Source organism: Hirundo rustica, chromosome 27 (genome assembly GCF_015227805.2).
Source record: "Hirundo rustica isolate bHirRus1 chromosome 27, bHirRus1.pri.v3, whole genome shotgun sequence".
Classification (NCBI taxonomy): Eukaryota; Metazoa; Chordata; class Aves; order Passeriformes; family Hirundinidae; genus Hirundo; species Hirundo rustica.
The window spans coordinates 2818580-2838806 of record NC_053476.1 but is presented as its reverse complement, the minus strand read 5'-3'; the positions used below and the strand labels follow the sequence as shown (position 1 = coordinate 2838806).

Below are 20227 nucleotides of genomic sequence, written 5' to 3'. Positions count from 1 at the left end.
ACCATCCTGCCCTCGGGGACAGGAACCCCCAACACCGGGCCCAGCCCCAGCATTCGTCTGCTGCACCCGAGATGAGGAGCTCCCCTCCAAAGGGACCCGCCTCTGTTCCCAAGACACACGTGGCACCCACAGCTTTTGTGTTACAAAAATATTCCGTGCTTTATTTACTCTGTGATAGAAAAATAACATGGCCAGGACCCCAGAGTTTCCCTCCCAGGCGAGGGGAGAGGCAGGGGGCAGAGGGCTCCGCTTCCCCAAACCCCCTGCCCACCCCACCACCCTCGCTGGGTGCCCTCGCACCCTGCCACCCTCGATGCTGCACCGGCTCCAGAGGGGACACTGGGGCCGGGAGCCGGAGGGGCTCCTGCATCCTTGGGGACAGAGAAGATGAAGCCAGGGACCCTGCCACTGCGGAGCAGAGCACCAGCACGGGCTAGGGGAGCCCCGGCAGAACCCCTCCTCTGCCCTCTGCCCTCACGCACCCCTGGGAACGGAGCCGCGGCGCGGGGAACAAGAAGGCGACATGTACATTCTTAGTGACGACTGCGAAAGCGAACCTGAGGCCGGGCTGGCGGCCCCCTGCCCCGGCAGCTCCACGCGGGGATGGGGGGGCTGCAGGGCCGGTGCTGGCAGAAGCGGAAAGCCGAAGCTGGGCCTCTTGAAAGGAACATACAGGAAAAACCATGCGACAAATCCGCTGCCGTTTATACAAGGGCATAAACACCAAAGAGCTGGACGCCAGCCTGTGTTTCGGGGCAGCACAGAGCAAATCCTGGGGGCAGGGCCCACCCGCTGTCCCCTGGCACAGAGACACGAACACAGCACAGTCCCCGCAGCGCCGGGGCCAGGGGCAAGGGACCAGGCGCCTGCCTGTCACGACTGGGCGTGGGGGATCCACTGACTGTCCACGGGGCGCCGCAGCAGCTCCTCCACGTGCCTCGCCACATCCATCGTGTCTTCCAGGTCGAAATCACCCTCGGGGTCCAGCACTGGGTCGGGGCTGTGGGAGACAGGCGGTGAGGGGAGGATCAGGCGCAGCAGTACGGGGATAGGGGTGCGATACTTACTTCTGGGTGTACATGTTGTAATGAGGCTGGGAGCAGACAGCGGGCGAGGGTGCCTGGTCCATGTAAGTGGCCCCTCCAGGGGCAGAATCTCCTGACGCATTGACAAACCTGTGGGGATGGGTCTCATGAGCACTGGCACGGGACAGGATGGGTGCCCCACCAAGTCACCAAGATGTCTCACAAGGCTCAGCACCAATGTGGCCACTGGAGGCGAGCCTGAGCTCCTCAGGGCCCTGGGCTACCGCCCAACCCAGCCAATTCAACACTGGGAACCCGTGTCAGCCACAGCCCAGGATCTGCCTTCGGAGTCACACTTACTCTGGCACCACTTGCTTGATCTGTGGCTTCACGTATCCATCCACAGCTTTAGCTAGAGAGAAGGAGGCAGCACTGAGGCCCCAAGCCCCAGCACATGCCACACCCCGGGCAGTGCTGGGGGCTCACACGTGGCCAGATGCAGAACCCCAGTAGGGCCCCGAGGCAGGAGAACACCAGCTCCATCCTGGCTTGATGCACAAAGGAGGGGACACGCGTGGGGTGAAGGGACAGCGCTACCTGGCGTGGACTCACAGAGAACCGGCGTGTAGTACTTGGAGAACACCTCGTCCTTGGGCCGGTCGGGGAACACATAGATGAGGTAACTGAGATCCCCGAGGCGGTCAGCCAAGGAGCGGATGGAGAAGTCCCTGGTGGTGAAAGGCATCAGGTTCCAGAACATCCTCTCAGCTGCAAGACAAGCATGAGGATCATGGTGACTCCCAGAGTCTGCAGCAGCTCCTGGCCATGCTCTGGCCATGGGCTGTAAGGTCACATCAAGCAGCAAACAGCACGTCCCACACTGCATCCCTCCCACATTAACAGCTGAGGATAAAGCACAGGTTGCCAGAAAATGGGCTAAGGTAGGAGGCACAGCGAAGTCAAGGCAGGTCTGCCCTCATCCTGACACGTGGGGGGGTGGTTCCCCAACCATGGGGCTCTGTGGTGCTTCTCAGCCATGTGACCCTCCAAAGGGCACTCCTGTGAATGGCAACACCCCTGACAACCCCTGCACGGGGGAGCACCACCAAGTGACTGGATTTCCTACAGTCCACATCAGTCCCCAGGGCTGGGTTGCAGGGTTCAGCCTCGTCCCTCCTCCCCCGTGCTGCCGGCATTCAGGCCTGACACAGCCACTGCTGCAGTGAGCGAGGACAGCGCCGCTCCCCATGGCACAGCCGAGGCATTCTGTGATTCCTGAGGACGGCTCCAGCGCGCCTGCTGTGGCAGTGCCAGTACCCCATGGGCATGAGATGGCCTGGCTGGGCCAGGGATACTCGGTCCAGGGAAGCCAGCACCAGGCACACACTCACAGGAGTCGAACTTCCAGGCAATGGTGATGCCACCGATCTCCGAGTCGCTGAAGCGCAGAAGGAAGGTCCCGTCGGGCTTGTTGATGAGCAGGTCGTGCGCCTGCTGCTTGTTGACGAAGCCCAGGATGGCCCTAGGCAGAGTAGGGCGTCAGGGCTTGGGGCTCGGGCCAGGCAGCACAGGGCAGGGCGGCTCTTACCCGTCATTCCAGTGCGGCTTCAAATGCTTCTTCAGCACCTCCATGACCCCATCAAACCACTGCCAGAAGGTGTAATTCCTCCCAGGCAGGTTTTCCTGTTGAAATCCCCAGATGGTAACGAGCGCTCCTGTTACCAGCCTCTGAGCCTCTGTTACACAGCACAGACACTGGGTGCAGCAGCAGAGACTCAGGGACCCCCAGGTGGGTACGCCCCATCCAGCCCCACAAGCACGAGCACCGGGGGGGGCTCTGGACAAAGCCCAGGCCACTTACCCGGTTGAACTGGGACCAGGACACTGTGGTGCTGCTGTAGTCTTCCAGGTGGGAGCTGGTGCTGTTGAAGAGCTTCTGTGCCAGGAACACCAGGTTCTCCTTGGTCAGCCCGCGGCTGCTCTGCACCTCCGCCTTGAACTTCATGTTGAGCGCCTCGCAGAGCTGCGGCCACTGCACCTTGTCGGGCACAGCGAAGGGCACACGGCCCTGGGGGCAGAGAGCACGGTCAGCACCAGCTCCGCCTGATGCCTCCAGGAACGTCCCACCAGGAGGCTGTGCCCTATTCCCGCAGCTGCTCAGGGCACATGGGGTCTGTCCTGGCCCCCGTGGCACCGGCACTCACGGGCTCAGCGAAGGCATTGTCCCAAAGCACGGTGGCCGTGGCATTGTTGTCCTGGCTCCCATGCACAATCACCACCACAGGCAGGGACAGCGTCTGCCGAGAGGAAGGAGACCGGAATGGGCTGTGGGGCACCAAGGGAGCATCACCCACAGGCACCCACATAGCCCCAGCCCAGCCCCACTCCTGTGGGCACAGTGCCCATGCGGAAGGGACAGAGTGGCTTTACCTTCACCTGGAACACCAGCTCATTCCCACCCACACTGAACTGCGACTCAAAGAGGATGGTGAATTTCTCCTCTGTCACTGACTCAGCCCCGCGGCGATCCGAGCGCTTGATCCGCTTCAGGGACTGTAGGGACACGAGGAATGAGCATGGAGGAATAGACGGGGACACCGGGGTGAACACAGAGGGACACAAGGAGACAGGACGAGGAACCAGGGGCACTCACCATGTTGCGGAAGTGGGCGCTGAGTGTCCCAGTGGCCTGGTGATATTCCATCACGCAGCAGTTGTTGAGGATCTCTCCGCTGCTCTCACTGCCGTGGGAATGCCGGAGTCAGGGGACCACCAGGACTGGGATCCGGCAAAGTGCAGCCTTTGTTCCCCCACCACACCCTGCTCCCCACCGCCTTGGCCACACACTCCCAGCCCCCGGCATTACTTGCGGGTGCTCTCATTCTTCAGCAGGGCCTTGGCTTGCTGCTCGCTGATGATGGTGGCCTTCACTTGGGGAGGGTTCATGTGCACATTCAGCTTCCCCCCCACCAGGAGCCGCACGGTGGCTGCAAACTTGGTCTGTGTCTTCAGCACTTGGGGAGGCTGCTTCTCGATGATGAAGGTGCTGGGGGGGCAGGGGGATCAGGGGGCTGGGAAGGGGGCAGGGCCAACCCGGCCCCCCACCCAGCTGGGCCCAACCTGTACCTGGTGACCAGGGCAGAGATGATGTCAGTGATGGTGCCGTTCAGCTCTGACAGCATCTCCTCCACCGGGCCTGGGATCGGCAGCTGCTGGCACAGGTGCTCGGCACGGCGGATCTGCTGCCGGTTCTGCCAGATGATCTCTGCCAGCTTCTCACACCTGGGGAGCGCAGGGCTCAGCACGCACTGGGGCTCAGCACCCCGTCCCATCCCACCCCACCAGGCACTCACCAGGTCTGCAGCACGTCCAAGGTGCCTTCGGGCGGGCCCCCGTTCCCCGCCAGCTGCTGCCGACGCTTCCACTGGATCAGCTCATCGTCCAGGATGGTTGTTTGCTGCTTGCGCAGCAGCTGCAGCGTCTTCTGGTGCTTCTCAGCCAGGTCCTGCAAGATGGGACAACATAAGGGGTGCAGGGATGTTGTGCGTCATGGGGACGGCATCACGGGCAGCAGAGGACAGCATCACAGGGAACCAGGCAGCATCGCTCACCACGCGGTACTGCTGTAGTGTCTGGGCCTCACGGTGCAGCCAGGCCTCCAGCGATGCCTTTTTCTGCTGCAGCGTCGTCTCCCGTGACATGCGCTCCTGAGGGCCCAGCTGGGAGAGCTGGGAGAACTGGGCTGGGGGACAGGGCATGGTGTTAGGGCTGGCCCTGCCAAGGACCCCAGACCCATTGCCCCTCGGCCCCCCACCCACCTTGGAGTCGCAAGTTCTCCTGGTACTGGATGATGAAGTATTCCTGTGTCTGCTGCAGCTTTTTGAGCTCGTTCTCCGAGTCCTGCGTGATGAGCCGCAGCTCCTCGAAGGTCTGGTTAATCTGCAGGTGCTTCTGGGACATGGCATCCACCAGGGAGCCGGACGGGGAAGGGCTCTGCACGGGGCACAGGCACAGTGAGGGGACCCTCCCCATTTCCCACCTCGAGGCTGCTCCCAGCATCATGGAGAAGAGCCCCTGAGCATCCCCCCAGCCCTGTGGAGCCCTCTCCCTCCCCGCTCCCAGCCCGCACTCACGTTGTTCGCCTCCCGCACCAGCCGCTGCTCGTGGTAGAGGATGTGCCGGATGCAGCGCACCAGCTCCATGGGGCACCGGTCATACGTGTTCTGTGGGGAGAGCACTGCCTGAGCCAGGCACTGGGCAGGGACCCCCCTGGCCTCGCACCCCCGCCCACAGCCCCCCACACTCGCCTGCAGCTGCGTGGCGTAGTGCCCCAGCTTGATCTTCAGCAGGAAGCCGTCCTCACCCACTTGGTGGTCCGCCTTCTTCTGCAGCTCCTGGATCAGCCCCTCCAGAAGCTGCGTCGCCTTCACATTCTCCTGGGGGTTGTCGAGGTCGATGGAGTCCCTGCGTGCGGAGCAGAGCGGTGTCAGGGCAGCCCGGTGGTGGGGAGCACCCACCTGTACCCCGGGACAGCCGCTGCCAAGCCCAGCACCCCCGGGAACGGGACCCCCCTGACCTACCAGGCCTGGCTCTCGATCCACTGCGACAGGTAGTGCCGCACCTCGATGGGGAAGTGCTGCCCATAGAGCGCCTGCATCTGCCGCAGGGCTTCGCCCTGGAGCTGCTGGGCCTGGATCCACACCGCCATGGTTCAGCACCTGCGGGAGATGCGCTGTAAGGGCGCCAGCGGAGACAGGCAGGCGCTGTGCTGCCGGGGGTCTGCGCCTGGCTGTCCCCACACCCTCTGCACGAGCGTCCGGAGCCCCTGGTGCTGCCAGCGCTGTCTCCAGCTACTGAAAGAAAGGACATGCGGGGGCAGAGGACCCTGCCTCTGAGTCACCCCCCTCTTTTCTAGGAACAGCCCTGGGGGTGCCCAGGGCCGGGGACGTGCCTCTGCATGGCCTCTCCACATGGTTCTCATTTCCCCTCGCTGCGCCACGGGATCGCAGCCATCGCTGGCCACGCGAATGAGGAAACAGGCCAGGGGGAGGAAGGGCTGGCCAGAAATCCAGGGTGACGCAGAGAGGAGGCCCCCCCCTGCGCTCACCCCGCTCCTGCCCACACCCTGGCAGCGCCAGCAGGCAGGAGCAGCCCCAGCCCCAAGAGCCCACGTGGCACCGCAGTCCCTGACGAGCTCCCAGCGCCAGGGTCACTGTGTGCCCCATGGCCTGGTGGAGATGCATGGACCTTCCCCACAAAGCAGTTTTTTGGGGCGGCTCTGGCTCCACGCAGGGATTCCAGCCATCACACAGCCTTGGCTCCCCCGGGGGCAGGCAGGGATAAGATGGTGGCGACAGCACCTCTACTAAAATCCAGTGTGTCCCCTGGGTCACCAGGGGCTCGAGGGGGCTGGAGAAACAACCTGCAGTTGAGTGTGAGAGGGTGATATGATGGTGGGTGACACAGGAGGGCCTGGGGGGCTCAAGGTGAGGGCTCACTCTCCAGTGAGGAGGCAGCAGTAAACAGCATTTAGACACACTCACACACAAACCACCTGGGCTTTGGCAACACACAGAGGGGCCAGGCAGGGGTGCAAAGCCTTGGGACATGTCCCAAGGCCGGGTGACCAGGCCAGGACCTGATCACTGCACTGGGTGGTGACAAGCAGACGGATTGAGTCAGTGGAGGCTGTGCTTCCCTCTCTCCCCAAAGCATTTTGTTCGGCCTCAGAAATAACCAGTGGCCCACAGGGCTCCAAAAGAGCTGGCGCTGTCATATGGTCAGGGGCACACGCTGGGGGACAGTGGCAGCGGGTCCAAGCAGAGCAGGCACAGCTGGAGCCCCCGAGCCAGGCACACCCGCCCCTGAGCAGGAAGAGGAACAATAACCCAGAGTTGGCTAAAAATGAATTTTTCCCCTATAAAAAGGGAGGAACGTTTCCACATTCACAGAAATCACCAAGCTGGAAATGCTGCTGGCAAGGAGGGGCCTGAGGAGGCAGAAGAACGCTGGCGAGGAGGAAAGGGAAGGTGGGATGGCCGACAGCGGGACGTGCTGCTGTTGGAAACTGCGGACGCTTGATAAGGGGCAGAGCCGAGAACGGCCATGCCAGTGCCACCGCACCACAAAGTGACCGAAGTCCCCAGTACTGTGGGGACATCTGCATGGACGCAGAGCAAACAGACACTGCCCTGCCTGTTGATAAAATGGTGATCTCTTCCCATCTCACGGTGACAAAACATTTCCTACTCCACTCCAGCATGTTGTTAAGCAACGAGTCTCTGGCTGCTCTGTGGTGAGCTGGCAGGCTCTGCATTTGGCCAGTGCCTGCCTGGGAGCAGCAGCATTACATCTGCCTCTACAAGGGGCCATGCAGTGGCTAATGGTGGCACAGCTCACCTGGTGTGTGCCCCAAAACACCATTTGCACCAGGCTTGAGCACAACCTCCACAGACACTGTCAATGCAGCAGGACACGCGATTTCTCCTGGAGGAAATTTGTCTCATTTTTGTCTCTGTGTCTCACCTGTGGACAAATCAAAACTCCCTGTGGGCTGCAGGGTACCCTGACCACCCCAGCACAAGCAACCAGTGCCCCCTGCCACGGGCAGACTTTTGGCCCTGACACTCAGCAGGTCTGGAACAGCAACTCTGTTTCAGCACAAGCTGCAGCACCATGGTCCCACCGTGCAGCCGGAGCTGCCACTGCCATCCTTTCCAGGCAGCCCAGCCTCCTGCATCTGGCTGCTGCTGGCAGCCACTGCCCAGCTTGGACCACTCCTAACATCACTTTAAGCATCACACTTCTCCCTGGCACCACCAGCTGCCTGAGGGATGGGAGGCCAGGGATGGATTCACCCCCACGTGCAGGGACATTCGCCCACCCCAGTGCCACCTCCAGCCCACCAGGGCCACTGCAGCCTCCAGCACTGCCATGGGTCAGCCACGCAGGGCAGCCACCGGCCCCACGTGCACTCCAACAACTGCAAGAGGCAGATAATTGTAGTGGTTTAGGCTACTTTGCATTTACTCGTCGGCAGCGAGCTGGAACCCACCCGTCACTGCAGCTCGGTTAACCAGCAGCACTCGACCACAGCGACGCGCTCACCGGAGACTTAGTGGCTGTGAAGTGGGTATTGCCCAGCTCCCCGGGGAAGGACCACTGCTGAGGACACGGAGCTCAGAGCTGTGGGGAGGGACCCAGCGCCACAGGGACCGAGCAGAGAGAGGGAGATGCCGGTGGTCATCATTTCGGCCTCTTACAGCCTCACTGCCCCACCGCTGATGGGGAAGCACTGCCAAACCCAATGCAAAACAGGAGAAACCCACTCAAAAAGGGCACTCAGGAGGCCAGAGGCAGCAGCGAGGAGAGGGGAAGATGGGGAAGGTGGCAGCTCTGCTGGGGCTGGGGGCAACCGGGGGGCTGACGTGACCACACTGCGGAAGGGTCTCAGGCACAGCGACAATAGGCACCAGCAAATCCCAAGCTGCAAGAGAGCCAGAGCACATCCGTGGGCAGACAAAAGGAGGGAAATGCCTCACAGAGTGAGGCTGGCAGTAGCGGCTTCCCACGTGCCATGGGCACGGCAATACCCAAACACAGACAGCACCTACCCCGGGGCCGGAGCACGCTCTGCACGGGGATGTTCTCTGCAGTCCGCAGCGGGACTCTCCCCGCACAGAGCCAGCCCGAAAACCTCCTCGTGAGCAGGACACCCCTGTCATAGTGCTGGCACAGCCCCTCGCAGCAGCCTCTTGCCCAGACCCGTGCCGTGAAGGGCCAGGCACGGACCAAGGGCCAGGCAGGGACCACAGCAAAGGGCTCTGGCTGTAACCCCCCGCCCCGCTCCCTCCCACCCACGCAGCCCCTCCGCCGCGGCGGCTCCCGCACTGCCCTGCTGCTCTCCCAGCCCGGCGGTCTCCGGAGCGCTGTCGTGCCGGGCGCTGGGCTCCGGCGGCAGCGGCCCTGCGCCCGCTGCGCCTCCCGCCGCAGTAAACACGGACACGTGGTTTCTCGGCACCTCCGGGAACCCGCGATCGCTTCCAGGTCAGAGCCGGCCTCGCTGGTGGCCGCAGGGCCGGACTCTACCGTGGTGCCGCCCAGGGGCTCCGGTGCTGCCCCAGCCGGCGCCGCCCCTGCCCCGGCAGGCCCGGTGGGAAGGTGTCCTGCAGCCCTGCAAGGCGGGCGGTCTCAAACGAGATCCCTCCGGGGCGAGATCCGGCCCCCAGAGGGGCCCCGGGCACAGCGGAGGTGACGGGCGGGAGCGGCCGCCGGGCACAGCCAGGGGCTCCGGTTACCCCGACACATCCAGCCGCCCCTCCGCCCACGGCGGCCCGCTGCCCGCAACCAGCGCACCCCAGGGCCCCGCCGCAGCCTGGTGCGGAGCGTCCCGTCCTGCAGCCGCACTCACCGCGCTCAGGCCCCGCTCTGCTCTGGCGTCCGGCCCCGGGACAGCCCGGCTACGGCTCTGGGCGGGCGCAGCCGGCACAGCCGGGCTCCCGGGCGGCCGTTTCGCTGGCTGCGCACTACAGGAAGGAGCAGAGAGCAGCTATTTCCTTCCAAAATGTCAGCTGCCTGCGCGGGACAGCCTGCCCCCGACTGCTGGCAGCCACGGCTGCCTGCGGGGCCCGCACGGTCTCCCCCTCGGCCTCTCACACCTCTCCGGTGCCAGAGCAGGCACAGTCTCTGTCCTCAGCAGGTCAGTGGCACTGAGCCCCCGTGGGTGGCTGAGAGCCTGGCGTGGGACCCTAGAGACCCACGCAGGAGTTCGGCATGGGGAGAGACTGGACCCGCTCACCTGCACCCCCAGCTTCGCTCACAGTCCCCAGCACACGGCCCCGGAGCAGCAGCGGGAACAGCCGGGTGCTGGTGAGCAGCCCCCAGCCCCGCTCAGAGCTGTGGTGCCGGCACAGAGGGCAGAGGGCTGCTCGCGTGTTTTACACCGGCCTGTGGTTTCCAGCTCCGGCTGGGAGGCGGCAGCGCCCACCGGCATGGGAGCGAGCTCCTTCTAGAAGCTCAGTGCTTTGATGGGGTTTGTTTGTCTCCCACAGAAAGTGGCAGCAACTGATGGCTTCGCCCCGGTGGCATCGGGGAGGAGGCAGCCGAACCACTCAGCCCACGCTGGAAACATCTGGGGCCGGGTACCATGACACTCATGAAAGAGGCATGGCTGGCTCTGGTAATCCAACGTGCCCCCCGAGAGGAGAGGCGACAGGCCCCACAGCTGCAACGAGTAGCATCAGGACTGTTCAGGCGTCCCAGCAGCTCTGGGAGCCAAAAGCAGAGAATTCACACCGTTACAGGAACAAGGAAACCGCATGCATGACCTGGCGCTGCCCAGAGCGGACATCAGCCCCACACAGGCAGAGATGCCCCAGCTGGGGACTGGTGCCAGGGGCATCAGTGCTGGGGGCTGCCGATAGCTCATCTCACACCACGGGCCAGGCTCTCTGCCTGCCAGCACACTTACCACCCTTGGGAAAGGTTTTCCTCCTCACTTCAGATTTCTTCCAATCAGAGAGGCCCAGAAACCTGCGTCAAACCAAAACCACCAAAATACCCAGCAAAATCCCTTGAATCCAATGGCCAGAACCTCAAGAAAACCTCAGTGCACCAAGAGCCGCTCTGGGGCAGCCACAGGCAGATAGTGGCACTGGCCCTGGCACCAGTGGGATTCCTTCAGACACTGAACATGTGGCAGGACCAGCACTGTTGGGCAGGACACAAGGTGCAGACACATCAGCAGAGCCCAGCGCCCAACTGGCCCCATGGGCACGAATCCAGTGTGGCTCCTGCAGGACATCTGCCATGGGGAGCCCAGTCCCTGCCAGCACTGCTGCTGCCCCCACCATAAACCCCCAGACAGGATTAGAGAGGCTGGGCAGAGCTTTAATTACTCCTGGCCCCCTGGGGCCAAGCAGCTGAATTAACTAGCTTTGGGGCTGGCACAGCAGGGAGTTGCCAGCTCAGGGTTCTGGAGATTCCCCTGGCTTGGTGGGGGAATCCCAGGGCAGGCACAAAGCCACTGACCACTTGCAGCATCCCAGCTTGGGCAGACTTGCCCTTGCCCGGGCAGGGATGTGCCCCTACCCTGTGCCAGGACACTCAAGGAAGGGATTTTCCCTCCATGCTAATAGTGACCAACACCATGTCCCTGTAACTCCACAGGGGCAGCCCTGGGGTCCCACAGTTTCTGTGCCAGCCTCCTACACCGAGGCCAAATCCATCCCAGCTCCTAGCTCGCTGCTAATCCCTGCTCAGACCTGCGCCAGCCCAGGAGGGACAGGCTGGGCGAAGGACCTGAGGATTAAGCTCATTTCAGCATCGAATTAGTCCCGATTGGGGTCTGGAGACACAATTTCATTTTCTCTGCCACGCTCCAGTGAGCGCACACAATGGCACTAATCCTGCCACAGCCAGACTGGATTTGCTGGGCAGGACCCAGGTGGGCTGGGGAAGATGTGGGCAGCACAGGCACCAATGGAACCGCTCTGGCTCCATCCATCCCCTCAGACTGATGCCACGCTCCAGCTCTCCTCGGGGCTGGGACAGGGTGCAGGAGCCTCCCCACCCCTGGCATGGCTGTCCTGCAGGGCCAGCCCAGATGGCACGGCACAGGCTTTGGGATGTCTGGTGAGCAGGGAGAGCCAGAGGGACACCAGAGCAGCTCCTGCATAGCCCCAGCTCACTCCCAGAGTTCATCCCCAGCAGCTCTGCACACAGAGGAGCAGGATGGAGAGGGGTAAAGCCTTGCCTTTGGAAGAGGGGATATACAGACAGCCAGGGATGCTGGCAGGAGGTGGGGAACTAGTCAGATAGAGAATAAACCAACCAAAACACCAGTGGTTTGTGCAATCAAATTCTCAAACTCAGAGAGGGGTGAAGCATAGCATGCATATACACACACACAAACATGTTCCAGGTGGATTTTGGCTTTACTGGCCCTGGGATGGGATTTGCAGCCCCTGAAGCAGCAGCAAAGCCCCTGCCCCGAGCTGCACCATAAACCTCACCACAGCATCTCCACAAGCAGGGCCAGAGAAGCTGCACCCCTGGGCCCAGAGCCCAGCAGCAGCAGGGTCGGGTATTCACACCAGAGAGGACAAAGATCATTTTACAGAGGTTCCAGCTGGTGCAAGGGCTCAGAACTGCCAGCAAGAGTAGCCTCTTCCTCTGCTAAAGGCTTTGCAGGGCCATTGAATGATAGGGATGAGAGGCCAGACAGAATGAGCACCCAGCACTTGGTGGGCAGGGCTGGATTGACACTGCTCTGGCTCTTTGAGGCAGTGACTCTCCAGCACCAGCCTTTTCCCCAGTTCTCTCCCCAGCATAGCTGTGCTATAAACCAGCTCATAACACGAAGTTACGCTGAAAGTGGAGATTGCAAAACTCACCAGTGACTGTTTGAACCAGGAATGGGTCGTGACTGTGCTGTGCTTCAGCTATGCTGCTGCGGCTGTCCCAGCCCGGCGGCACATCGTTCCTGATACAGTGGGAAGCAGGACCCAGCACTCAGGGAAGCACTGGGCCTGTGAGGAGCGGGTGTTTCTGGCCCCTCTGGTGCAGCCAGATGGGTGGATTCTGCTTTATCAGCAAGTCAGCTCAGCCCTATCAGCCAGGAAGCCGTGTTCACAGTGTGCCTCCCCCTCGACGTTTCCCAACGCGGCGGGAGCAGCGGCGTGCAGCAGCCTACCTTTTATCAGCCAGCAGATGTTGCTAGAACTGTTGCTGCATGTGAAATTCAGGCATGCCCAGCGCCACTTGGAACCCTGCACCAGCCATGCGGTGCCAGGGTAAACACCCCCGCCCCCTTCCTCCCGGGATCAAAACACTTGGGGGTTGCAAAATAGACACCCCATGAAAGGAAAGGCATGCCACAGAAACATTACAGCTGTCGAGGCTACTTCTCCTGGAGCGTGCCGGAGCCCCGGAGCCAGCACAGCCTCCCAGGCTGGAGCTGCCTGCATGGCCACAGAGCCAAGTCCAGACCCATCCTGGCAAGGTGGGGATCCTAACCCTAACCCTAATCCTAACCCTCGTCAAGCCCTGGCTTCCTCGCAGTGGCTCCTTCAAGGGCAGCACTCACAAAGCGTGGGGCACCGGGAATCACCGCAGCTGGGCAGGCAGAGGGGCCCAGGGGATGCTGATGGCAGGGAGGTCCCATTCACCCCACCTGCCATCCCACTCTGCCTGGGCTCCCACCGCTCCCCAGGGCTGCCGTGAAGCCCTGTCAAGCCCAGCCCAGCTTACAGTCATTCCTTGCAAACTAGAAAGTAATTTCCCAGCTGATGGGGCCGCTTCACTGTACGTGGCTCAACACAGTCACCACTCGCCACCCACGACACAGAGTGCAGGGAGCAGGGATTTTTTGCAAGCAGGGTATCTGAGTTTTGCTATCACTCGAGAGAGAGCTGGGAAACCCCATGGCAAAGCCTTCACAGTCACTTTGGAGTCAGCACTTCCCCTGCAGCGAGAGGGGAAGGTCCCTCCAGAGGCTCTGTGTGCCCTGTGCTAAGCATCCCCAACTCCAGCTCTCTTTACAGTGAGAGCATCCCTAATCCTGCCCCAACGCATTGGCACAAGGCAGGTGCAGCAGACCCAGTGGGGTGGCTTTAGTGACAACTGTTGAGGCCCAACAGGGCCAAAGCAGGGCACTGTCAAAGTGCCACAAAACACAGAGTGGGTGACAGCCACCCGTCACGCCCTGCTCCCAGCCCAGCTCTCCTGTGTCCCTGCACACAGGCTGTTGGCACCTCTCAGCCCACACCAGAGCTCCTCCTCCTCCTCGTCATGCTGCACCCACAGCACAGCAGGGCACAGCCCAGCCCTCTCCAGCCACAGGGATGAGCAGCTCCGCAAGAACAGTTATAAAACCCAGAGATATAGTCTCCATCCTCACTTCCAGCACCTTGGAACCACATCAGGTCAGGTTGCAGTCTTTATAGCTTCAGTAGCACAAGGACTTGGGCCATGAGTCAGGACCCCAGAGGGGCGAGCTCCTTCCCGGTGCCCACGGCAGTGGTCAGGCTGTGCGGAGCAGCTCATTGTGCCTGCACAACGCATTGTGCCTCCCCCTCGCATGCCGCTGCCGGGGCTCACACCGCTCTGGGCACAGGCAGGAGCCCTGCAGGGATGAGGGCTGGCCGCAGGCAGCCAGCCGACAACCAGGAATGTCCTGCTCTAATCAAGAGCCCCGCACCACAGGGACATCGTGTGCCATGCCCCTGCTATGGGCAAACCACGCAGAGCTACCCGGAGCCCAGCCCTGGCCCCCCTCCGCAACGCGCCCCAGACACCGTCATCAAACTGCTGCGGGTGCCCGGCCCTGTGCCACGGCGTGCCCAGCACGGCGAACGAGACAACAACCCCGGCCCACCGGTGGTGCCACCGCAGCCCAGGGCCCGCTCGGCAGCGCCGGTGCGAGCTGAGCACTGGAGCCCCGGAGCCGCTCGGCAGGAGCTGCCCGGGGCCGGCCTGGCACGATCCCGGGGCTGGCCGGGCACGGAGCCCTGACAGCTCCGTAACCCGCTGGACAGGTGGCCGCGGTACCCGTGGGCTCCCAGTCACCGGCCGCGCCCGAGCTGGGTGAAAGGCCACCGAGCACTGCGGTCCCCGTGGTGTCGCCGCTCCCGCCGGGGAACGATCCCCGGAACGAGCGGCGCGGAGCCGCGTGTCCCACCGACAGCAGCGGGGCTCGCACCCCCGCCATCCCGGTCCGGTGTGCTGCCTGCGGCGGGACCCCCGCGTCACTGCACGGGACTCCTCGCCTTGTCCCGGATCCTCCCCTCGGCCCGGGACCGGGACTCGGAGCCGCCCTCCGCTCCGGCGGGGCCCGCGTGCGAAAACCGGCCCCGCTCCGCCGGGCGAGGGGCGCCCCCGGCCCGGGATGCGCCGCGGCACCGGGACGGGCCCGGGACGTACCCGCCGCCCCCTCGGAGCGGCCCTACTCATCGCCTCCGCCCGCCCAGGAACCCGCGGGCCCAGCCGGGGCCCCGCCGAGCCCCGCGCCCGGCCCAGCTGCACCCGCCCGGGGTTACGAAACAAACACCCACAGCGCGGACCGGACCGGACCGGACCGAGCCCCGGTCCCGGCGGACCCGCCCGGCCCTGCTGCGGAAAGCGGACAGGATCCGGTCCCGCTCGGTCCGGTCCGATCCGGTCCCGGCGGCGATGGCGGCCCCGCGCTCGCCCCCACCTGCGGCCCGCGGCGGCGGCTCCGCTGCTCCCGCGGCTCCCGGCGGCTCCCGGCGGCTCCCGACGCTCGGCTCCGCCGCCGCTCTGCCCCCGCCGCGCCCCGGCCCGGCCCGTGCGGCCCCGCCTCCCCACGGCCCCGCCCCCGCCCGCCCCCGCCAGCACCGGGAACGGCACCGGGTAACGGGAGCGGGACCGGTCACCGGGCAACAGCAGCAGGTAACGGCACTGAGTGACGGCGCTGGGCATCGGGCACCGGGTATCAGTGCCGGTACCGGGCACGGGGTAATGGCATCGAGCAGCGGCACTGGGTGACGGTACTGGGCACCAGCGCAGGTTGACGCTACCGGTACCAGCACCGGCACGAGGTAATGGCACAGGGTGTCATAAGTGGCACTAGCACCAGGTACTGGCAGAATCCAAAACAGCTTCAGGCTTCAACTCCAGCAGCTCTGGCAGGACGCAAACCACCACCAGAATTTGGCAGTAAATACTGGGGAAGCCCAAAGCCTTGGTTCTGGGAGCAGAAATGCCCAAATCAGTAGCAGGTGGCCACAGACGTGGCTGCAGGGCTGCCTTGTGCTGACACCGGGCCCTCTGCGTGAAGCAGCCGTGGCTGCGTGGCGCTCGTTCCCACCGAAGGCCTGAGCTGCCACTTTGCAGCCATGTGCACGGCCAAGACCCCGGCACTGCCACAGCCTCAGGCACCTCCTGGGACAAGACGCTGCATCCCCTTCTTCCAAGCTGCCACATCCCCTGCAAGCTGTGAGGAGACCCAGGGCACTGCCAGTTCCTCTGCAGTTGTTCAAACAGGGAAAGTTGGCAGCGGCCATAAGAAAACCATCCCGAGGAGCTCTTGCAGAGCTGCCACCCACAGCAGACTCCTCCTGGCAGCACTGGCACCCCAGGGCAGTGGGGTACCCCGAGTGATGGGCACCCCGGGGTGCGGCTGCTGTGCGGTGATGGGCAGAGGCGGCGGCAGGAAGCAATACTGGGTGTGCTCGTTCTGCCCCAGCACTCGCACCCGCCGCATGGGATCTCCTGGGCTTTCACTTTCGTTACCAGCTCATCTTCTGTGGCCTAAAAAAAACCCCTGGAGGGAAATTCAGCACACGCAAGTCCCTCCCTTGCTCTTGGCTGGTGGAAGCACAGGTGATTCTTCCACGGTGGGAATCCAGGAAGGAGGGACTCGTCTCTCCTTGTGCCAGGGCTGGAACAGGATCACTCTCAGACAGTTGATGCACCAGCAATTGCAAATCGCTTGGCCACTGTGTCAGAGCACAGCTCCAAGTTCCCATCTCTCTGCTGCTTTTATCTGTTGCTTTTGTACTAAAGTGCTCCGGCTCCAGCTTTCACTGCCTCATCCAGCTCCACGCTTCCAAGAGATGAATACCTGTGGGCTGGGCAGGCACCAGCCCAGCACCTGCTCCATGCAAACACCAGCCACAAAACGGTGCTTTCCAACTTGCCAGCCCCACTCTGTGCCTGCAGCAGCCCTGGTGAATGACTGAATGAGTGACTCCAGCCCAAACAGCTCCCAGCTCCCACCAAATGTTTTGCCGTCTGTGCTCACCCGCTCGGGAGAATCTCACGCACAGGGGCTGACACATTGTTGCTGAGCTGGTGCCAGCAGAGTCCTGGCTGTACTTCCCAGTGCTCCTGGGGCACTCCAGACCTCACAGAGAGGTGAGCTGGGACCCTGGCAAGCAGGGACAGGCACCCAACCTGAAGCCAGCAGCTCTCACACTGCCTGTATTCACTGAGACAAAAGAAAAGGGACGGAGAACGCAGCGCAGGGCCCTCGTGCCTGCCCACCCTGCTTGGCCGGGACGCTCTTGCTCCGGTGTGTTGCATCACGCAGACACGCGGCTTTCACAATCCCTGGCCCACATTACCCATTGGCACAGTCAGCCGGGTGGGCACTGGCTGCTCAGGCCAGAGAATCAAGGTCACACACAATGTCTGTGGCTGCTGGGGCTCTGTCTGGGCTCCACAGATCCAGGGGTATCTGTGCGCTCCCTGTGCCAGAGACCTGCACAGCCACATGTGCTTGGGAGGGTTGGAAGATGTACACAAAACACCCTCCAATCCCTCTCACTTCTCTCCTTTTTCCCTCCCCTTTCTGGTATGAAGGGGGGAAAAAAGGAAAAATAAATTAGTGATGGGAGAGAAAATTGAGAGTGGTCCATGCGGAGAAGGCAAATGGAATTCAATAAAATCCAATCCAATCCCAATTCATTTTCACCAGGTCTCAAGGAAAACCCCAAGCTGGCTGGTGGGGATGTTACCCAGGAGATGTTACTTCTCCTTTTCCATTCCAGAGGAGAAGAACAGAGCAACAGTGACTGCAGCAGTGACCAATAGAGAGGCTGCCCCTGGATTTGCCCTGGAACTGCCCCAGTGGTGCCCCAAAGTGGCCCTAGCTCTGCCCTGGCTCTCTTTAGTCCTCAGAAAGTCTCGGGAAGCCTCTGGGAAGGTGAGCATTACCCAGGCTGAGCCGCAGCCGGACGCATGGTCACCTCGCATGAGCTCAGCAGGATGCCGAATGACGCCGTGCATTCCGGGGACAGAGGGAGCCTGGAGCTTTGTAATGGATTTCTGAGAAAATTGCCTCTGTGTTTGGAGCAGGAGCGCAAAGAGTGCAGGCAGAACAGCTTTTGTCTCTAAGTGGCATCTCAAGGATCTTAATTATTTCTCAAGAGTGGAAACATTTATTTAGGCGGCTCTGGAGAGGTCCCGACGCTTCTGGCTACTGCCCTCCGGGCACATCCTGTATGCGAGGCTCCTCTGCAATCCTCCCTGCTGCTCCTGGGATGTGCAGGGTGCTGGCTTTAGCAAAGCACAAACATCCAACCACGTCACCCGCGGGCAGGACGCAGCCTCAGCTCCATCCCCTCCTGCTTACTGGGAAGCAGGACGTCTCCTGGGGGAGCCCAGCCCCATCCCATCCCTGCTTGGTGTCCCTCACGCTCCCAGGTCTGTGCTGAGGCCACAAAACCCCATTGTGATAATCCAGCCCAGCTAATGCGAACCAGATGAATCCCCGCATTAGTCACTGATTCATGTTTTCCCACAAAGGTCCCCTTGGAGAACCAGTCTGGATGGGCCCTGTGGGGTTCCAGCCCTGGTGCTGGTGGAAGAGGCAGCCTGTGGAGAGTGAGGCCAGCAGCCGAGGGGACAGGGCAGAGCAAAGACCCTGCCAGAACCTGGCCAGCTCATGGGCAGCACTCGACTTGGAGCCATGGGCACGGGGAGGTGGGGGCACCAGAGAAGCTTGCCACTGGCACAGGCTCAGCCTGGTGGTGCCTAGTGCCAGCAGGAGGAGATGATGTGCTCCAGCAAAAAATGGAAATGACATTTTGTCCAAAGGGGAATTTCCACAGGAAACCTCTGCTTCCAGCCACTCGGATATGGCTGGGAACAACCCAGCAAACACTTGGCCTCGGCAGCCAAGCAGTGCCACTGCTTGGGCAAAGACTCTTTGTCTCCTTCATAGTTCCTCCAGCTAGGAAAGAACATCCAATTTCTGCTATGAGACACCCAGAACAGCGAGAGCCCGGCTGGGTCTGCAGAGGGCACCAGAACCTCCCAGCAGCTCAGTGAGTATCTCTGCACCTGAGGGCACGCTGGGCAGGGGCTGCAGCACCCACAGCCCAGCTGGGACCAAGGACACAATCGCCTCACGCCCATCCCCATGCCGGGGCTGGCTGGGGGCATCGGGAGCGCGCGCGCACCGGGGCTGCACTTGGCCCCCACCCCACGCTGGTGCATCCCGACATCCCCATGCATCCCTGCATCCCTGTCCTCTCCCTGCATCCCTGCTCTCCCTTGCAGAGCTCAGGTTGCCACAGTAACGGCTCAGTCCCAGCCGCTCCTGCCACAAACGTGCTGCCACAGGTCAGCCCAGTCCAGCAGCTGCACCAGGGCCCTTCACCCCATGTCGGGGTGAGCCAAGCCCTCGGTGCTGGTGCCACCACAGCCCAGTGCTGCATTCTGAGCCAGGATGGGAAGCAGGCAGGTTGTGTCCTCCTGGAACGGCTGGGACGTGGTGGTAATGGAGCTCGCACTGTGCTGGAGCTCCGGCTCTGACCTCTGCCACATGTGGCAGTGGAAGCCACCGCTGCTCTGCTCTGCTGTGTGTTAATCCGAGTGTGATGCAATATTTGACTGTTGTGTTCTGAGCACTGGAAGCAGGGATTGGGATTGGCATGGCTCTTGGTTTGGGCAGCAGTGGCATGTGTTCTGCAGCTCGGCATGTGTTGGGAGGGCAGAGGAGATGGTTCAGGCCGGTCCTTGGGCAAGTGGTAGCTGAGTCCCAGGGGTCTGAAGCCCTGCTCATTCAGCTGCTCAGCCCTGGGGACGGGGCTGGAATCACAGATAAACTGTGGCCTCTCTAATCCCTGTCTGCTGCTTTATTCCCAAGGAATTGTTCATATTGCACAGCTCAGACACCCCAGGTACCAGTGGGACCCGACATGAGCGCCTGCTCTGGGCTGCCCCTGGTGCAGGGCTGCCCTGGCAGGTGGCTGCCCATCCCCACGGGGCTGCCCTGTGCCCGTCACGCAAGTGTCCGCATCCCAAGCGGATTATCTGCATTTGGAAACCCCTAATCCGTTTGCACGCTTGGCTCAGGCATCATCCCCACTCCTCCCCACTGCGCTGTGGCCCTGAGCAAGGAGCAAAGCCACCCCGTGACCTCCTTTTGGAGCCACAAACAACCTTATGCCCCAGCACAGGCAGAAAGCAAGGGCTGAGCCCTGCAGGGCTGGCTGGGGCAGAAGGAGGGGGACAGGATGTTGGCAAGGGTCTCTTGCCCCAGTTGCTGCTGGTGCTGCAGGGGCTTCACCAGCACAGGGACCTTCCCTGGGCACTTTCTCCTGCTGCACATCAGGCTCCAGGAGTTCCCAGAGCACTGACAGCAGGAATCCTGAGTTGGGAGCTTGACCCCATTACTCAGGGCTGGCCCTGAGCTAAGCGGGGCAGGTTCCACCAGGGGTGCAGTGGGCCCAGGG

At 62.4% G+C, this 20227-nt stretch overlaps 1 protein-coding gene across 4 annotated transcripts; it reads right to left on the bottom strand.

Moving 5' to 3' along the window:
- Window positions 1-133: 133 nt before the first annotated feature.
- LOC120763830 (signal transducer and activator of transcription 5B) lies at window positions 134-15295 on the bottom strand. 4 transcript variants are annotated; one of them, XM_040087406.2, is made up of 20 exons: window positions 8080-8749; window positions 7425-7550; window positions 5606-5743; window positions 5333-5489; window positions 5159-5248; window positions 4844-5018; window positions 4637-4767; window positions 4379-4530; window positions 4152-4307; window positions 3892-4071; window positions 3679-3766; window positions 3456-3578; window positions 3230-3322; window positions 2887-3093; window positions 2614-2708; window positions 2417-2547; window positions 1623-1793; window positions 1386-1437; window positions 1068-1175; window positions 134-1000 (listed from the first exon to the last, which is right to left on the bottom strand). In XM_040087406.2, the coding sequence occupies exons 3-20, from the start codon at window positions 5731-5733 to the stop codon at window positions 874-876; spliced, it is 2364 nt and encodes a 787-aa protein (XP_039943340.1). In that variant the 5' UTR covers window positions 5734-5743; window positions 7425-7550; window positions 8080-8749; the 3' UTR covers window positions 134-873. The 4 variants fall into 4 exon arrangements, with proteins under 4 accessions (XP_039943340.1, XP_058279662.1, XP_039943339.1 ...); XM_058423679.1 differs by having other exon boundaries at window positions 1638-1793; window positions 8080-8747; XM_040087405.2 differs by lacking the exons at window positions 7425-7550; window positions 8080-8749 and adding an exon at window positions 15227-15295 and having other exon boundaries at window positions 5606-5749.
- Window positions 15296-20227: the final 4932 nt, after the last annotated feature.